A 19,998-nucleotide genomic window follows, 5' to 3' on the forward strand; every position below is an offset into this window, starting at 1 on the left:
TCTGATGCTGCTTGGCCTGCTGTGTTCATCCAGCTCTACACCTTGTTATCTCAGATTCTCCAGCATCTGCAGTTTCTACTATCTCAGGTACTAGACATTGTTTGTATCAGGACAGCACTGCCAGAAAAAACCAAGGAAACCTGAATGACACTCGACAAAGAACGTGCCCACACTCCATGTACCAGCTATGACAACGCCCACTAGCTCATCAACATACACACACTTCACAGTGGGAACCTTTCGAGCTAGACTGAAGAGTTCAATCAGTGCCATAAAACCCAGTATCAGTAAACAACTTTCAGAAAAAATGCTCCGAGAGGTTCACAAAGTTACTGAACAAAAGTAACAAACGATGTCAATGAAAAGGTAGAAGAATGGTCATACTTACTGGGGTAGTTAGATCCACTCAACAATCACACTGTCCACTGCATGAACACAAACAGCAGTCAGCCTAAAGGACATCAGCAACACTTACAGAAATCTTGGAGTCACCAGCAACCTCACTCCTCCCGGCTGGTTTGGGAATACATCTTCCAGGAAGTAATAAATATGGCCAACAGCAATTCCTGTAGCAAAAGGGAGAGGTGAAAGCACCTATTCAAGGTCACCGATGTTGGCATCCACTGGCTGTAAATGGAGGGGCTAAGAATCTGATAGTGCCTTTGAGGCTCTCACACAAGATGCTCAGACTTACAATGAGGAGCAATCGCTTCATTTGCTACACAATTCAAAACCTGGTCTCCTTCTTGGATCAGTTGTAAATTCACACTTTGAGATTCTTCCATTCATCAATCCATATGTGATCAGTGACCTCCCCTGCTTTCCTTCACCTTCCACTTCCCAATCCAACACTTAGCTCCTTTCATCTCTTTCCCTCTCTCTCTCGATCAGCCCCACAACAAAACCGATAATTTCTTGCATCTTTCCTCCCTGTCCCTCCAACACCGATCTCTACACTCACCCATCCATCCTCCCTCCTTCCCTGCCACCGACACCAACCTCTTCTCTCCGCCCTCCCTCTGTCCAATGCCAGTCTCTCCTTCCTCCCTCTGCCATATGACAGTGAGATCAGATTCAGATATCTGAATTATTGGGATCTTTTCCAGGGCTGGAGAGACCTTGTAGGAGGAGGACAGTGGGGCATCAATATCCTTGCAGGAAGGTTTGCTAGTGCCATTCGGGAAGGTTTCAACTAGTGGGGTGGGGAAATCAGAGCAGTAGGTCTGCATGTGGAGTGATTGAGGAGAAAGAAGAGGTTTAATGAAGTAAGTCTACTTGGAAGAACAGGCAACACAATGAGACTGGCAGCCTGAAATGTATTTAGTGTTATCTAAGGAGTATAACAGGTCAAACAGTTGAGCTTAGAACCTGGATTATTACATTTAACTATGGTGTTATAGCCATTTGGTTAAGAGAAGGGCAGGACTTCCTGCCCAACGTTTCAGGATTTCAATGCTTCAAACATGAAACAGGGGGACGTAAAAGGGGTGGGGGAGCTCCATTACTGATTAAGGAGAATGTCACAGCTGCCCTAAGATGGCTCATCCAACGAGGACATATTAGTACAACTCAGGAATAAGAAATGTATTATCACTATGATGGGGTTAAACCACAGGCCTCCCAATAGCCTAAGCATACCATGGAAAAATGTGAAAATAGAGGTGTTGCAGTGAGTGATTTTAACATTCCCAATAATGACTGGGATTCCCTTAGTGCTAGGGGCAGAATTTGTTGTGCATCCAGGATTTCTTGAGACAATACGTAGATAGTCCAACTATGGAAGATGGCCATACAGGACGCTGTATTGGGGAATGAGCCTGGCCAGATGATCAAAGTTTCAGTGGGGGAGCATTTTGGGAACAGTGATCATAAATCCATAAGGTTTAAGACAGTTATGAATAAGACCGGACTTCAGGTGAAGTGCTAAATTAGGAGAAGGTTAATTACAAGTATATTGGGCAGGAACTGGAGAAACTAGTGTAGGGGTGGCTGTTTGAGGGCAAATTAATATTTGATATGTGGGAGCCTTTTAAAGTTCAGTTGATCAGAGTTCAGAACCAGCATTTTCCTGTGAGGTTAAACGATTTGAGAACCCTGGATGATAAGAAACATTGAAAGTTTAGTCAAAAACAGAAAGGAAGCCAATGTAAGGTTTAGGAAACTGAAATCAGACAAAAGCCTTGAGGAAATTCCTAATTCCTTATTTCAATTCTTTCCTGTTTCCTTTATGAGTGCTAAAAGAGACCATGAAATCTGGTTGGCAAGTAGGATTAGTGAGAACCCCAAGGCATTTCATATGTATATTAGGAGCAAGAGGGTAGCTAGGGGAAGGATAGGTCCACTCAAGGATAAGGAGGGAATTTGTGCATGCAGCCAGAAGTGGGTGAGGTCCTTAATGATTACTTTGTATCAGTATTCCCCATGGTCAAGGAAACGGATGATGGTAAGATGAGAGAGGAATATGTTGATATTCTAGAACACATTGATAATAGAGAGCAGAAGGTGTTGCATGTCTTAAAAAAAAAACATTAAGTACATAGGGCCTGATGGGATCTATCCCAGGATATTGGGGGAAGCATGGGAGGCAATTGCTGGGACCTTGACAGACATCTTTGCATTCTCTTTAGCCACAAGACTGGACAAAAGCCGATGTTGTTCCTTTGTTTAAAATGAGCAACAGGGATGACCCAGGAAATTATATAGTCGTAGGCAAATTATTGGAGAAGATTCTTAGGAACAGGATTTACTCATATTTGGAAAAGAATGATCGTATTAAGGATAATCAGCATGACTATACAGGGGAGGTCTTGTCTCAAATTTAATTGAGCTTTTTGAGGACATAATGAGAATGATTGATGAGGGTTGGGCAGTGGATGTTATCTACACGGACTTTACTGGAACATTTGACAAGGTCTCTCATGGTCAGCTGGTCCACAAGATTAAGTTATCATTGAATTGATAAGTTGGATACAAAATTGGTTTGGTCATAGAAAACAAAAGGGTAGTTGTGGAGGGGTATTTTTCTGACTTGAGGTCTGTGAGCAATGGCGTTCTGTAAGTAATGGTGCTCTGCGAGGATCAGTGCTGGTACCTCTGTTGATTATAATATAAGTAAATGGTTTGGATGAAAATGTAGGTGGTCTGAATAGCAACGTTGCAGACGACAAATATTGGTGCAGTTATGGATGGTGAGGAAGGTTGTCGAAGGATGCAGCAGGATATAGATCAGTTGAAACATTGGCCACAGAAATGGCAGACAGTAGTTTAATCTGGACAAATCTGAGGTCATACATTTCGCAAGATCAAATGCAAGATATTCCAGGGTATATTGATAATAAACGGCAGAACAAATTGGGTGACTTGAAAAGTATTAAGGTAGATAAGTCCCCAGGTCTTGATGGGATCCATCCCAGAAAACTGAGGGAAGCAAGAGAACAAATTGCTGGAGCACTGACAGACATCTTTGTATCCTCTTTGGCCACAGGTGAGGTCCCAGACATCTGGAGAATAGCCAATGATGTCCCATTGTTTAAAAAGGGTAACAGGGATAATCCAGGAAATTACAGGCTTGTCAGCCTCACATCATTGGTAGGGAACTTACTGGTAAAGATTCTCAGGGACAATATCTGTACGCATTTCGAAGGAAATGGACTGATTAGCGATAAACAGCATGGCTTTGTGCAGAGGAGGTCATGCCTCACTAACTTGATCGAGATTTTTGAGGTGGTGACGAAGATGATCGATGACAGAAAAGCAGATGATATTGTCTACATGGATTTCAGTGAAGCCTTTGACAAGGTCCCTCATGGCAGACTGTTACAAAAGGTGAAGTCACATGGTATCAGGGTGAGCTCGCAAGTTGGATACAGAACTGGCGTGGTCACAGGAGACAGAGGGTAGCTGTGGAAGGATGTCTTTCAGAATGGAAGAGTGGTGTTCCACTGGGATCACTGGTGGCACTCTGTTGTTTGTGATCTACATATATGATTTGGAGGAAAACGTAGCTGGTCAAATTAGTAAGTTTGCGTAGGATATCAAGACTGGTGGAGTTGTGGATAATCAGGAGGACTATCAGAGAATACAGCACGATATAGATCAGTTGGAAGCTTTGGCAGAAAAATGGCAGATGGAGTTTAATACAGACAAATATGAGGTGATGCATTTTGGAAGGTCAAGTACAGGTGGAAATTATACAGTCAATGGCAGAACCTTAGGAGTATTAATATGCAGAGGGATCTGGGTGTGCAGGTCCACAGATCAGTGAAGGTGGCAGCACAGGTAGATAAGGTAGCAAGAAAGGCTGATGGCATGTTTGCCTTTGTTGGAAGAGACATGGAGTATTAGGATAAGCAAGTTATGTTGCAGCTTTACAGAACTTTAGTTAGGCCACACTTGGAATATTGCATACAGTTCTCGTCACCACACTACAAGAAGGATGTGGATGCTTTGGAGAGGGTACAGAAAAGTTTTACCAGGATGTTGCCTGGTATGGGGGATTTTAGCTATAAAGAAAGGTTGGATAGACTGGGCTTATTTTGACTGGAATGCAGGAGGTTGAGGGACGACCTGATTGAAGTTTACAAGATTGCGAATGGCACAGATAGAGTTGAAAGTATGAGGCTTCTTTCCAGGGCTGAGGGATCAATTACTAGGGGACAGAGGTTCAAGGTGTGAGGGGGAGGGGGGGGAATGTTTAAAAGAGATATGCGAGGATCGTTTTTCACACGAACGCACTGGCAGAGGTGGTGGCGGAAGCAGACACGATAGCAGCTTTCAAGAAGCACCTGGACAAATACATGAATAGAAAGGGAATAGAGGGATACAGATCCTGTAAGTGAAGACAGCTTTAGTATGGAAGGGCAAGATGTGTCGACGCAGGCTTGGAGAGTCGAAAGGCCTATGGGCCTGCTCCTGTGCTGTACTGTTCTTAGGAAAGTATAGAAAGTCTTAGAAGCATTGACAACAAGTCTGTAACTAGATAATCAGAGGGTGACCTGAAAGAAGAATGTAAAATTATGAGCAGCATGTATGGGGTGGATAGTGGGAGTCTTTTTCCCAGGATGGAAATGTCAAATACTATGGGGCTTAGGTTTAGGGTGAGAGGGGGAAAGCTTAAAAGGAGATGTGCTAAGAAAGTTTTTTTTTTTTACACTGTGGGTGGGAGGTGCCTATAATGCACTGCCAGAGGAGTTGATACAAGCAGATGTGATAGCAATGTTTAAGAGACATGTAGATGGACAAAAGAATAGGCAGGGAATAGAGGGATACAGGACACGTGCAGGTAGATGGCATTAGTTTAAAATAGCACATTGGTCAGCACAGATATAGTGATCAAAGGGCCTGTTCTTAGGCTGTGCTATGTCCTATACCTGTACCAACCCCTCTCCTCCCTTCTCCCGTGCCAGCTTCTCCCTCTCTCACTCTTCTGACCAACACCAGCCTCTCCCTCCCTCACAAACTTCTCCTCCCTCCCTACTGGACTCCCCTGGTCCCAGCTCTGTATAGCTACATGGATCAACACTGGATACCAAGGTAACAGAAACTGAAAATGTTGGAAATGCTCAACAGGTCAAGTAGCTCCTGCGAATCAGAAAACCAAGTTAATATTGCAGGATTTGACTTTCTCAGAGCAACTATGACATGAATTTCTTTCTTCACATGGATTGCCAGTCTTGTTGTACTTCTGCAGAATTCTGTTTCTAATTTCAGATTTCCAAAAACCGTAGGAGTTTGCATTACGACAGGAAACCAAGGTCACTGGATAGAATTTTGCATTTGATAAAAGGACACCCAAATTAAATGTCTCCTCTCAAGTTGCAGCTGAATAATAATAAAAAAAAGGAGAGGAATATGTGCACAGACATCCACAACCTCTCTTTAATGCAGAAGATTTGAAGCATTTGTTCATTAACTCGGTTTTTAACTGTAATTTATTAAATTAGCCTGGTCAGGGATGATATAAACTTGGTAAATTCCAACATTTGAAATCTTACCCAACAAATCAACGATGACAGAGTTTCCCAGAAGCAGCGAGAACCCCATCAGCACCCAAGGCAGGAATGGAGCCTGGAAATTTAGCAGCCCAAAGAAATTCATTCGTACAAATGGGTTCCTCCTGCTCCACACATACACAAGCATGATGGTGAAGGCCTGACCCAGGAAGAACAAGCTCGCAAAGATTCCAAACAGCTGAGTACTAGAGTCAAGGGTCCTGGACAGAAACAGCATATTAGACACTAGGCAAGTTCACATTCAGTGAGCCATAGTCGCCTCATATTTATGTGCATTTTATGGAACTTGGCTGCCATTTGGTTGGTTTGCTCATTGCTTAGTACATCTATAACAAACTAGAATAATGTTTTACTTTTCATTAATATACGAAACAACAACTCAATCCAAGTTTGACGAGCAGGTTCTGAAGAATTTAGACAAATAGGAGGCTGGAAGAACAAAGCAAGCCAGGCAGCATCTGGAGGAAAAGAGAAGTCAATATTTTGTGTATTATGCTTCTTCAGAAGAAGGGTGACTGGACTCGAAACATCAACTTGGTTCTCTCTCCACAGATACTGCCAGATTTGCAGAATTTCCCCAGCAATTTCCTGTTTTTGTTGTTGATAAATACAGAACTTAGTAAGGGGCCAGAAGGTAACATTAGCAGCCTTCTCTCCCATACTAAGCTAAAAGGCCAGCATTTCTCTGCTTGCCCGTTACTGATTTATAAACTATTCTTGACCTGGACAACTTTGTTAGCAATTTCCAGATACTGTGCCACACTCACCTTCATTCTCCATTCTGAATTTAACTCCTTTAAACCGGAGACACCACCTCAGTTCTGTGGTTCTGACCAAGGTCTACATGCACCTCATTTACACTGGGTTAGAGTATGAGAGACGGAAGCCAAAGGTGAATTGCCACATCCATGTTATAGTGGTATACCAGCCTTTGAAAGCTCTCCTGGTATTTTTAGTGATTAACAGCAGCTTCCTACACCTTAGTGATTCTCACTGCTCATTGGCCCATCTGCCAGAGTCTGATGATTCCCATTGCAGATTGGCCCCAGTCAGAACCCAGTTATTACCACTGTTTATTAGTCTTTAAGTCAGAACCCAGTGATTCCCACTAGTGACTGGGATCTGACTGAACCAGTGATTGGTGACTGGCTGACCAGTCACAGCCCAGTGATTAGTACTGCTGCACATGTTGAGTGGGATCACAGCATGAGTACACTGGTCATGTCTTACTGCAAATCATTTCCCAACATGGCAGTACCAAGTACTTAATTTCTTGGGATATACTGAGGCTGTGAAATATGTAAATATGAACCTTTCTTTCTACCACAAACAGCTTTGCCTAGACATTCAGGATGGTGGACAGGTAGGGAAGAGTGTTGGCAGCATCATTGCATAGTTCACAACAATAAGTTTGGAATGATCTTCAGAGGCTTAGAAAGAAGCACTCAGCAATCTGAGAAATACTCAATTAAAAAGAAGCACTGTATGAGAGACCACAATAATGACCACTGTCACTATCAGGTACATTGCAAAAAGGATACTGTCATTAAAAACCCACCAAAAATAAACATGAGCAGAAAGTCAGCCGTTCTTCCCCTGAATGATCCTTCCTCCAACATTCGACAGTATCTGTATCTGGGACAGAGTAAAAGAAGACAGCCTGCAATTTACTGTCAGATCTAACCCCTCGGAGCTATGGGCATTCAACCCAAAGTCCTCCCAGTGACGCACACAAAACCAGTCAGTTTACAGATTTTGGGATTCAGTCATTACAGATGGATTATGGATACCGTCTGATGGATTCTATCAGTTCTGTGCCTGTTGGGATTGGGAGTGGTGGGATGAAACCAGTGGGCCTGCAACTTCTGTTTTACTGCCCGGCTACTGAAATTGCCTGCTCTTCAACGATGCTGGTATGGGACCCATTAACCTCATCCATAGAACTTCCTGCAGAGATCCAGGCAGGAAGCATCAGCCAAATATTCAATTATAGGGATATCAAAGGTGAGTTTGGCTCTGCAAGACAAGAATTGGACAGGGATCAGGAGCAAATTTGCCCTTCAGGGATCAAACATATGGACTGCATTGGCTAAGGTTAAATTTTGAGTCAGCCAATATTTAGACATATACTTCCATATTAGCTTTTAAATGGTCAAAAATCAGACGACACCAGGTTATAGTATAGCTTTTAAATGGTCTGACTGTTAGCTTCTCCACTGAGTATTGCTCTAGGCTTCGGTACATGATCAGAGAATTGCACAGAATTTACAGCACAGAGAAAGGCCATTCACCCCACCAGTCTCTGCCAGTTTTCAGGTTCCAATTGAGCATTCTTTCTATTTCTTCCCTTCTCATATGTATATTCCACTTCCCCCAAGTGCCTCAACTATTCCTGTACTGCTTATTCCAGTTAACAGCACAGGGGCAAGTTGACATCGCCTGCGGATATCAAAGAAAAGTACAGAACTGACACTTTCCACATGGTCAGAGATCCTTACAGGCTAATTTTTTTTTTAACAGCACAAAGAAGAGGCATCATTTTTACTGTCCAACACAAGAAACAGCAATTCAAAACTTCAGGACAAAGACAAAGACAGTCTTGTAATCACAGTGCACTCAGAGCTTGGCAAAAAACTGCCCTCGATCATAATGACATCCTATGCGACCTGGCAAAAGTTTATCATCCATTACTTTCTGATGACTCAGAGGGTAATAATTGGTCAGATTAGATCTGGCACACTTTCAAAATCTCAAGTGTTTTCAAATCAGTGCGGTCTTAGCCCTTCTCTGGAATCTCCTCCAACTATCCAAAACCTCTGCTCCTGAGTTTCTCCAGGAACTTCTGTTTTTGTTTCAGATTTCCAGCTTCTGCAGCTCTTTTATTATTGCAAGATGGTAGAATTAGGTTAGGTCTGAGGAAAACAGGATAAGTTTGGGAATTGTTATAGGGCTACGAAGAAATAGCAGGGCAGTGGAATTAGTTTTGGATTGCTCTAACAGAGTCAAACAGCCTGATGAGTTAAATGGTTTTTAATCGTTTAATACAGTATACTCTAATGAACTTTCTCTAACTGTTACAAGAAAATGTGAGAATAAAGGAAGTTGTAATTATTAATATGTTCACATGGACAGGTTCCATTATAAATATAAGCAAAGAAGTTTACTAATTTCTAAATAAAAGCAGATTTCTGACTTCAGAAATGGAGTCTGAAGTCCAATGTCTTCCAATTGCACTCCAACTCAAAACCCTGTTCTACATGAAGTTTACACTCTGTCTGCACTACTCACACACTGCACTACAGACAGCTAAATGGTTTAAAATTGTGCATGGGTCGTAATCGCAATTCTTCACACACACACACACACACACTTCCTCCAATGCAAATAACAACTAATTATAGGTCAAGGTCACAGTAAGTTTATACACAAGTTTCTAATAACGATAGCTCAAGAAAACCTGAAGCTTATTCGGGTTTCTACAAACTTACAGGTGTTTACGAGCCTGAGGGACTGCACATAAAATAATCAGAGAGCAGGCACATCATACACAACTGTCTTTTTCTTGCTGTCTGTGGCTCAATCAAAAGTACACTTATTTCTGAATTAAAAGGTTCTGGGTTCAACTCCCACTCCAAGGCTTCAACACAATTATCAAGACTGACACTCCAGTGCAGTACCATTGATGAGGTTTTCTTTCAGATGACATGAGAAAACAATGGACCCAGCTACCTGCTCAGATGGATGTAAAATCATCCACAGCACTATTTTGATGATCGGGGAGTTATCCCCAATGTTCTGATCAATAACTATCCTCTAGCAACATCACGAATAAGATTATTACATTATTATCAGATTGCTGCTGTGTGAACTTGTCTGCAATTTCTTTTTATATATCTATTTTCTAATCAATCTGTTCAGAGATGTCATTACATAACTCTGGAGCATGTGGGCTTGAACCCAGGTCTCCTAGGCCTGAGGTAGGAACACTACCTCTGCACCACAAGAGCCCTTGCTGTCTGCAAATTGGCTGCCACATTGCCTACATTACAAGGTGACAATACTCCAAAAGTACTCCATTGATTGTAAAGTGACTCGAGATGTCAAGTGGTTGTGAAAAGTGTGACAACAGAAGTCTTTTAGTTTTCTTCTCTAGAAAGCCAACTATACTAATGATTCAAACCCTTTGGCTAAAGCCTGCAGTTTGCTGAATACTGAGAAGATGCTAACTCAGGTGGTTCCAACTGGGGTCTGATGGGTAAAGGTGCAGTCAAGGACTAGTGTCACGATTTACAAATCCTATCTGCAAAGTGAGCAAAATATAGCCATACCAGCCATTAGGATGCTATGATTGGGTTCAGTGGGAGCAGAGAAAGGTGAAACAAAAGCATCTTTGATCAATCTGAGCAGGCTTGAGCTCTTTTCTCTTAAAAAAAAAGTGACCTACAGGAGGTAATTTTTTAAAGTATGAAAGGATTCAACAAAGTGGACGATGGTTCTACTTGTGGGGCAAGTCCAAAACTCAAGGTCATAAATACAATATACTCAGTAATAAATCCAAAGAACAATGAAAAACTTATTTACCCACAGACAAGAACTTGGTGCCATGGGGAACAGAGGAGGCCGATTGGATAGATGTGGTTAAGGGGAATATAGATAAGTAATTACAGACGCACAAATCTGGTGGGCTAAATGGCCTATTGATGTGCTGAAAAGCTCACTCCTTCAACAGCACCTTCCAAATCAATGATGTCTACCTCCTTGAAGGATAAGGGCAACAGAAATATGGGAACGCCACTACTTGCAAGTTCCTCTCCAAGCCATGCACTCTCCCAACTTGGAAATATATTGCCATTCCTTCACTGTCTCACTGGATCAAAATCTGAGAACTCCCTCCCTAACAGCAGCTGCTCACCATTGCCTTCTCAAGGGTAATAAAGGCTGGACTGCTTAGTGATACCCAAAGCCTGTGAACAAATAAAAATAAATTACTCCAGCAGATCTCACCTAGAAAGAGATAATGAGAATGTTCTCTTCCAGTGCACAAGATTGGATTTGATTGTGCTGTCCCCCACAACTGGTTAACTTGCCTATTCTTGCTCGCCGATTTCAAATATGAAGTATGCCTACATCAGCATGAATCCCACCAAGAGTTAATGTTTTTATGTTACAATGGGGAGATAATCAGTCTGACTCCGGCAGAGAAGTACAATCTGTGATGCCCATTTATAGGCGCTACTCTTCATGGTGGAATCTAAACGGGACAGAGTGGGGGAATGGTACTCACCACATTGCTTTAGAGAGCTGGCACGGACTCAGGCTGATGGCCACCTCTGTGCTACCACAGCTAATTATAAGTACTTCTAACTGCTTGTAGTTGTCAATGACTCATTTCTTCCATAAAACATTTGCATTAATTTTTTTTAAATGAGAAACCATTGATAATTTACTCCCAGCTGTGCAATGATAGACATCAAGAAGGCCACAAGAATGTTTCTAAAACTACATTTAAAAGAGCTTTGAAAAGGTTTAAAATGATAAAAGCCCCAGAAAGCTGTGTAGTGTCAAAGGCACATCACCCATACAGGCTGCAGAGAAGAAATCACAATACCTCAGACTGATCTCAACACATATATAGCCAAGAGGGAAGGGCTGCAGACCCTGAACAGCTTCCAGTCTCCAGCTGCATCACATCTGGGTCAAAGTTTATAATAAGGTGTTGCCCACTAATCAAAGTTTTGTACAAAGTGAACATGTTTCATCCTGGACCAGGAAAGGCCCAATATGTCAAACCTTCATCCAGCTGAAGGGGAAGGAGTCTGCAAGGCCTCCTTGAAGAGAGAGGGCTGAAAGAGATTCAATTTACAATAAACACAGACACAAATCTGGTGGGCTAAATGGTCTATTGCTGTGCTGAAAAGTTCACTGCTTCAAGCTTGCAAACTTGACTCATCAGCAGCAACTGAACTCAGAATGAGACAAGTTTCAGTAGTGACTCCACTAAGCAGCCAAACAGGATTCAAATTCTGTAACCTCTGATTTTGTTTTAAGCTTCACTTCCGGGCATTAAAAGAATCAGAGGTTAAAAAAAAAGTGCCTAAGACACCTGTTAAAACACAGTCAGTTCCTATCTGGGTTTGGGGTATTTGCTGTCTTCCCAACACTATCAGAACTCACGGCTGGATCTGACAGCAAAACTTAAATCAACTCAAACCCATCTGCCATCCCATTCTGCCACACAAAGGATACAAGAAGATCATATTGAACAGAAAGCTAAATCCCAATGGCCCAAAGAAGAGAAAGTTGGTTAGTAGTCTCCACACCTGCAACAACATAAGAGAAATATAAATGAATTAAATATACACATGCATACTATATAATTTAATAAACTTTACAAACTCTCAGCATATTGTTCTGGAGAATTTCACACAGATGGAATTGTTAAATGATACTCAATTATTGAATTAAGATTATCAAACAAAGGTGAATTATACAACTACTGGGTTCAATGCAGTAGAGAGTGGTAATAATCAAAGATATCGTAGGGCAATGCATCATAAAACATGAGTTCATATATTTTGTTGAAACATACCTGATATTTCTTGACTATCAAGTCAGGATTGAAATAAAGTTGGAATGGGGTGATAAACTCCAGTTGCTATGAAAAGACAAGAAAGAATTTACTGGAAGTACTAACTAGAGGATATAGCCTCAATGACAGCCCGAACAAACAAGCAGCACACAAACATCTTATTAAACAACATGCAAAAGAGCAGGAAGGATGCTGGAGACAGTCAAACTCATGCTGTTGTACTCAGGTAGTTAGAGATCATCATTGTGGTTAACAGGTTAAGGTTTATTTTATTTGGTTAGTACACAGAAAGTGCAACGCACACTAGAAAGTCCTAAATTTAATCACTGCTTTTGGTAGAGTAGCCAATCTAAATCATGCCCTGGACTGGGGATTGAAGAAAGAGAGACACAAAAATCAGCAAAAGTTCTTTGCTGTAGAGTAAACAATTGACTCCTCCGTATAATTACAAGATCCACCAAGGCCATAAACTAAACAGTAACGAAAAACATATCAAACATCACAAAAACTAGAATCATAGAATCCTACAGCACGGAGACAGGCCCTTCAGCCCAAACTGGTCTAGGCCAACCAAAATGTCCATCCACACTAACCCCATTTCCCTGCACTTGGCCCATATCCTTCTAAATCTTTCCTACCCATGTATTCATCCAAATGCCTTTTAAATGCTGTTAATATACCAGCCTCAACCATTCCAAATGTGTCCCAACTTCTGTGTAAAAAAGTTGCCCCTCAGGTTCCCATGTATTCTCTCCCCTCTTACCTTAAACTGATGCCCTCTAGTCCTCGATTCCCCAACCCTGGGAAAAAGACTGAGTGCCTCCATCCTATCCATGCCTCTCATCATCTTCTAGAAGTTTATAAGATCCCCCCTCAGTCTCCTATGCTCTAAAGAAAAAAAGTCCTAGATTGTCCAACCTCTCCCTATAACTCAGACCCTTGGGTCCTGGCAACATCCTTGTAAATTTCTTCTGCAGTCTTTCCAGTTTAATAACACCCTTCCTACAGCAAGGTGACCAAAACTGAACACCATACTCCAAGTGTGGCCTCACCAATATCCTGTACAACTGCAACCTAACCTCCCAACTTCTATACTCAATGCCCTGACTGATGAAGGCCAGTGTGCCAAAAGCCTTCTTCACTGCCCTGTCTGCCTGTGACCCCACTTTCAGAGAACCATGCACCTGAACTCCAAGTTCCCTCTTGTTCCACTACCCTCCTTAAGGCCCTACCCTTCACCTGAAAACTACTTTCACATTATTTGGCAGGACACATGTCCCAGGTAAAATATCATCTTCAATCAGTGCCATTAAACACAGATTGTCTGGTTGATACCACATTATTAACTGTGGGCTCATGCTGTGCACAATATTGTTACCACATTCGCTATATTACAACACTGACTATACTCTAGTGCTTCAAAAGCATTTGGGAGGTCTTAAAATCACCAAAGGTACCAGAAGAAATCCAAGTCCTTTCTTTAATGAGCCACACACTCATGGGGCTGGTGTGATGCATTCAGGACAAAGTAGCATGCTTGACTGTCACCTCATGCACGACCTTTGATATTCACTCCCCTTATCACCTATTAGGGGAGGTGATGGCCTAGTGATATTATCACTGGACTGTTAATCCAGAGATCCAGATAATGTTCTGGGAACCTGGGTTCGAATCCCGCCATGGCAGATGGTGGAATTTGAATTCAATAAATATCTGGAATTAAGAATCTAATGATGACCATGAATCCACTGTCAATTGTTGGAAAAACCCATCTGGTTCACTAATGTTCTTTAGGGAAGGAAACTGCCATCCTACATGTGACTCCAGACCCACAGCAACGTGATGGACTCTTAACTGCCCTCTGAGCAATTAGGGATGGGCAATTAATGCTGCCTAGCCAGCGACACCCTCATCCCATGAATGAATAAAGGACTAACATTCAATAGAGCACAGTCTGTACATCCATAAAATGCACTGTAGTAACTCAAAGGTTCCTTCAACAGAACCTTTGAAACCTGTGACCTTTATCGCCAAGGCTTGGGCTAACAAGTGGCAAGTAACATTCACACGACAAATGCCAGGTAATGACCATTTCCAATTAGAGACAATGTGACTACTGTCCATTGGCTGCTGCGGCAGAGGTGGATTTGGGTTCCCGGCAGCGCGTGGCCAGCATGGATTCATGAAGGCCTGAAGCGGACTCTTGGTGGCAGCAGAGTTGAGTTTGGGCTGGTGCGCTACCCAGCAGCATCGATACAGTCTCGGTTGGCAGGGTCTAGCGAGGACATCGGTGGAGGCGAGATAGCACTCAAGGGTGGCGGTTTTCATTCCAGCAGCAACAGTGCAGCAAAGGGGTCTCAAGTGTGGCTCTGCCATGAGCCTGGTGGCACTCAACAAGAACGACTATAAAAGGTGAACACTTTCTTTATTCTTTTCCCTTTAGATTCTATGTTTTAGGTTTTTTTGTGCTTTAAGATGGTGCCAGACCGTGGTAACAGTGTACAACACTTTTCACTGTATTTTGTTACAAAATACATGAGACAACAAATAAATCAAATCAAAATCTGATGGGGTTGCCATCACTGAATGTCCCACTATCAATTCTGGGGATTAACAGCGACCAAAAATTCAAATGGACTCGCCATATAAATACAGTAGCTACAACAGCAGGTCAGAAGCTAGGAATACTGCAGTTTGTAACTCATCTCCTGACTCCCTAAAACTTGTCCACCATCTACAAGACACAAGACGGGAATGTGTCTCCTCAATTGCCTGAATGGGCGCAACGCCAACAACACTCAAGAAGCTTGACATCATTCAGGACAAAGTAGCCCACATCCATAAACATCCACTTCCCCCGACCACCAATGCTCAGTACACACTGCTGCTGCTATCTACAAGATGCTGCGCAGAAATTCACCAAACACCCTTAGACAGGATCTTCCAAACCCACGACCACTTCCAATTAGAAGGACAAGGGCAGCAGATGCATAGGAATATCATCATCTGTAAGTTCCCCTCCAGGCCACACAGCATCCTGACCTGGAAATATATCACCTTTCCTTATCTGCCATTGGATTAAAATCTGAACTCCCTTAGTAATGGTCCTGTGGATGCCCCTGCAGCACAAAGACTGTAGTAATTCAAAGAGCCAGCTCATTAACATCTGCTCCAGGCTAATCAGGGATGGACAATGAATGCTGGCCCATTCAGTGATGCCCACATTCCATGAATGAATTAGAAAAAGTATCATTCAGGTCCAGCAGCAGGCTGACAATGCTACTTCACCAGAGACCTATTCTTATAATTGAGACAGTGAGAGTTCAAATTACAACATTGTAGTTCAAAAATTCAATAAAGTATAAAATGAATGATTTACATAGAGTCATACAGCACAGAAACTGACCCTTTGGTCCAACTCACCCACACCAACCAGGCATCCCAATCTGCCCGAGTCCTGTTTGTGAGCATTTGGCCTATATCCCTGTAAACCCTTCCTATTCATATACCCATCCAGATGCCTTTTAAATGTTGTAATTGTACCAGCCTCCACCATTTCCTCCGGCAGCTTGGTCCATACACACACCATCCTCTGTGTGACAAATTTGCCCCTCAGATTCCTTTTAAATCTTTCCTCTCTCACCTTAAACCTATGCCCTCTAGTTCTGGAATTGTCCCCGCCACCCGCTCCCAACCATAGGAAAACAACCATGGTTATTCACCCTATCCATGCCCTATGTTATAAACCTCTACAAGGTCATTCCTCAGCCTCTGATGCCCCAGGGAAAAAAACCCAGCCTATTCAGCCTCTCCCGATAACTCAATCTTTTTAGTTCCGGCAACACTCTTGCAAAACTTTTCTGCACTCTCTCAAGTTTGACAACACCTTTCCTGTAGAAAGGCAACCAGAAGTGAATGCAGTATTCTAAAAGTGGCTTCACCAATGTCCTGTACAGCCGCAGCAAGACATCCCAACTCCTATACTGAATGACCTGACCAATGATGGCAAGCATGCCGAACAACTTCTTTACCACCCTGTCTACCCATGACTCTACTTTCAAGGAACTATGCACCTGCACCCCTAGATTTCTTCATTTAGCAACACTCCTCAGGTCCTACCATTAATTATACAAGTAATACCCTGGTTTGCCGTACAAAAATGCAACAGCTCACACTTATCTAAATTAAACTATCTGCCACTCCTTGACCCATTCGTCCATCTTATCAAGGTCCCATTGTACTTGGAGATAGTGTAGTGGACAGTGAAGAAGACTATGTTGGTGTTATCTGCAAATTTACTAACCATACCTCCTATACTTACATCCAAATCATTTATACAAATGACAAAAAGCAGTGGATCCAGCACCGATCCTTGTGGTATACTGCTGGTCACAAGCCTCCAGTCAAAAAAGCAATCCTCTGCATGTGAGGATTCTGTGCTATTCCTCACCCTCTAACTCTGCTCAGCTTGACTCCTTATACGCAATGTTACAGGAGAACCGCTGGCCTTGTATACAATATGAATACAATAACTTAGTGGCACTGGATCCAAAGATCAGGAGTTCAAATCCATCATGACAAATTGTTACCACAATTTTTTTCATTGAACATTCTCTGCTAACACTTGCTTTCACATCCACACCTCCGTCTGCAGGAACTGCTGTTGTTTAACATGCGCCCACAATTATAAAATTCTACCTTCCAAGCATTCAGCATCCTTGAAGCAGTGTCTAGTGCATCCAGAAATTTTCACACAATCTGTTCAGCAATCCCAAACATAACACTGCTTCTCTCTCCAAAGTAACAGTGGTGTTTCCAAACCCATTCCCCATACAGCTGCCAACTGCACCATGAGAAATAGCGACAGTATTGACTGCACAAATCAGCCCCACACTCCCTTCCTTCATCCCACACTTTCTCACTCCTCACTAATTCCCTTCCTTTCCCTCACTCTTTCTCCACCCCAACTCTATCCCCGTCCCATTCCTACGCCACAACTGCATTTCTCTACACCCCCGTCCACTACCGTCTCACTCACACACACATTCTCCCCTCCACCCTCGCCCATTCTCTCTCTTTCCCCCACCCACCACAGCCGCAGTGGTGAGTACACAGGCGCTAGTATAGGCCCGAGTAATGCTCGGCATCCTACGGTACTCCTCCAACAAACTCGCCACCGCCATGATCGCTCCGCCGCTGACTGACGGCTCCAACCGCCAATGACAGAACCACACCCAGAACACGGACCAGTCACATCGCGGGGAAGAGGCGGAGCCACACCAAAGCCAATCACAGTGTGGGGGCGGGGGCGGCGCAACGTCGGCTTTCATCGGCCAATCACGGTCCGCAACGTTCATCGTAGGTGGCCAATCAGTACATCGCAAAACAAAGGTGCAGCCAATAGGTAAAAAGCACGTGAGGTACCGGGGACTGTGTGAAAACAATGAAGGCAAAACAGAGGAAGACACTAACCGGAAGCTGGAGGAATACAGCAGGTCAGGAAGCATCTGCCGGAAAGGAGCATTTAATGTCTCGGGTATTACTGTTCTTCAGGGCAGTTTGTGGGGCTAGGGGGAGCTGCAAATAAAGGGGGTGGAGGCAGAACGGTGGTAGAGGTCGTACCTCCCACTAATGTCCATCTATCAGCACCATTCTGCCTCCACCCTTGCCCCCTTGATCTGCAGCTTCCCCTACCCCCGCATCCAGTCCTAAAGAAGGGTAATAGTCGAAACATTGACTGCCCCTTTCCTCTAGATGCTGCCTGGCTTGCTGTGTTCTTCCAGCCTCCTGTTTTTCTGGCTCAGAGATAGGGATACTACCACTGCACCATAACAGCTCAAGCCTACTACATCTCGTATTCCCAGGTGGTCTCCCATTCAAGTACTAATAGTCCTGAAACTTAGCTTTTGAGATCAGACTTTTTCAGGGAAGTGCAGCCATACACAAAACATCAAAGTGACCCTCAATTTATTATGGCTGTTTGTAATAATATGAATGGGTGTGGAGATGGGGAGGGGGAAAGGAAGTGAGTTGAATAGATTGAGACAGAGCCCAGAGAGAGAGAAAATAAAAGGTTGGATTAGTTGGAATATCTGTCACCATGTCATAATATTACACAATACTTTTCATCAATTTGACCGCAAATGCTAACCAGTGCCACATATTCTTGTATTGCTGGGTTCGACATAAGGCATGCTAGAGATACCATACACCAGACACAATGTACATCAAAGATAAAGATACGCCTGATAAAGAATAGAGGCAAAGAAGTAAAGCAAAGAGGTCACTGGTCCAATCTCAGTTAAGCACTAAGTACAAAACTGGGTACCATTTTCCAGGAAGGATGGAGAGGATGCACAGAAAGTTTGCTGGAGTGTTACCAGTTTTGAGGGATTTTGGTTATGTGGAGAAATTGCAGAGATTGGAGATAGTCTCCTTAGATTAAAAGGAGATTTAATAGTAATCATAACATTGAATGATGTTGAAAGAGTAAATAAAGAGAAACTGTTCCAGCAGGGTTCAAAACCAGAGGACTTAGAAACTAGGATCCATTCCACAAATTCCATTTCTTGTAATCCATTACCAACCTGATTTTCCCAGTCCACCTGCATATTGAAATCCCCCAACGATCACTGTAACTTTGCCTTTCTTAGACACCTTTTCTATCTCCTGATGAATCTTGCATCCCAGGTCCTGATTACTGTTTGGAGGCCTGTACATAACTCCAACTATGGTTTTTTTTTTACTTTTGCGGTTCCTCAACTCTACCCACACAGATTCTACACCATCTGACCCTACTTAGTTTCTTACTATTGATTTAATTTAATTTCTTACTAATAAGGCAACTGCACCCCTCTGCCCATCTGCCTATCTTTTTGATAGGTTGTATATCCTTGGATATTCAGCTCCCAATCCTGATCCCTTTGCAGCCATGTCTCCATGATGCCCACCATGTCATATGTGCCAATTTCGATAAGCACCACAAGCTCATTTACCTTATTTTTTTATACTGCTTGTAATCAGATATAACACTTTCAGTCCTGTGTTAACCGTCCGTCTTCTCATTGTCATTCGTTTATCCAGTGTGCTTGAAGTTTGATTCCTAACCCTTTCCAAACACTCTGTCCTATTTGTGTCTGTGCTGGAGACTTTAATAACCTCTCCTGAGTTCTCCTTTCCTGTCACTTTTTTCATATTTTACCGTACAGTGGAATCTACCCATACAGATTTCTTCCCCACTGGAGGAAGTTTTACCCTTCCCATTCCACACCACCCCCTCCCCAACGCTTTCTAGTTTAAAGTCTTATTGATCAGCCTATTTACCCTTCTTGCTAGAACATTGGTCCCAGCTTGATTCAGGTGAAGACCGTCCCAGCGGTACAGATCCCTCCTGTTCCA

At 42.9% G+C, this 19,998-nt stretch overlaps 1 protein-coding gene across 2 annotated transcripts; it reads right to left on the minus strand.

Annotated features, from left to right (window-relative positions):
* Positions 1–33: 33 nt before the first annotated feature.
* On the minus strand, positions 34–17,840 carry LOC109910765 (derlin-2-like). Of its 2 annotated transcripts, none has more exons than XM_048611237.1 (6): positions 17,691–17,840; positions 12,601–12,666; positions 12,258–12,331; positions 7,553–7,646; positions 5,994–6,189; positions 34–566 (listed from the first exon to the last, which is right to left on the minus strand). In XM_048611237.1, exons 1-6 carry the CDS (start codon positions 17,781–17,783, stop codon positions 472–474), a joined length of 618 nt encoding a protein of 205 aa, XP_048467194.1. In that variant the 5' UTR covers positions 17,784–17,840; the 3' UTR covers positions 34–471. The 2 variants fall into 2 exon arrangements, with proteins under 2 accessions (XP_048467194.1, XP_048467195.1); XM_048611238.1 differs by lacking the exon at positions 17,691–17,840 and adding an exon at positions 16,024–16,571.
* Between the last annotated feature and the right edge of the window lie 2,158 nt (positions 17,841–19,998).

Source organism: Rhincodon typus, chromosome 24 (genome assembly GCF_021869965.1).
Source record: "Rhincodon typus isolate 14 chromosome 24, sRhiTyp1.1, whole genome shotgun sequence".
Lineage (NCBI taxonomy): Eukaryota > Metazoa > Chordata > Chondrichthyes > Orectolobiformes > Rhincodontidae > Rhincodon > Rhincodon typus.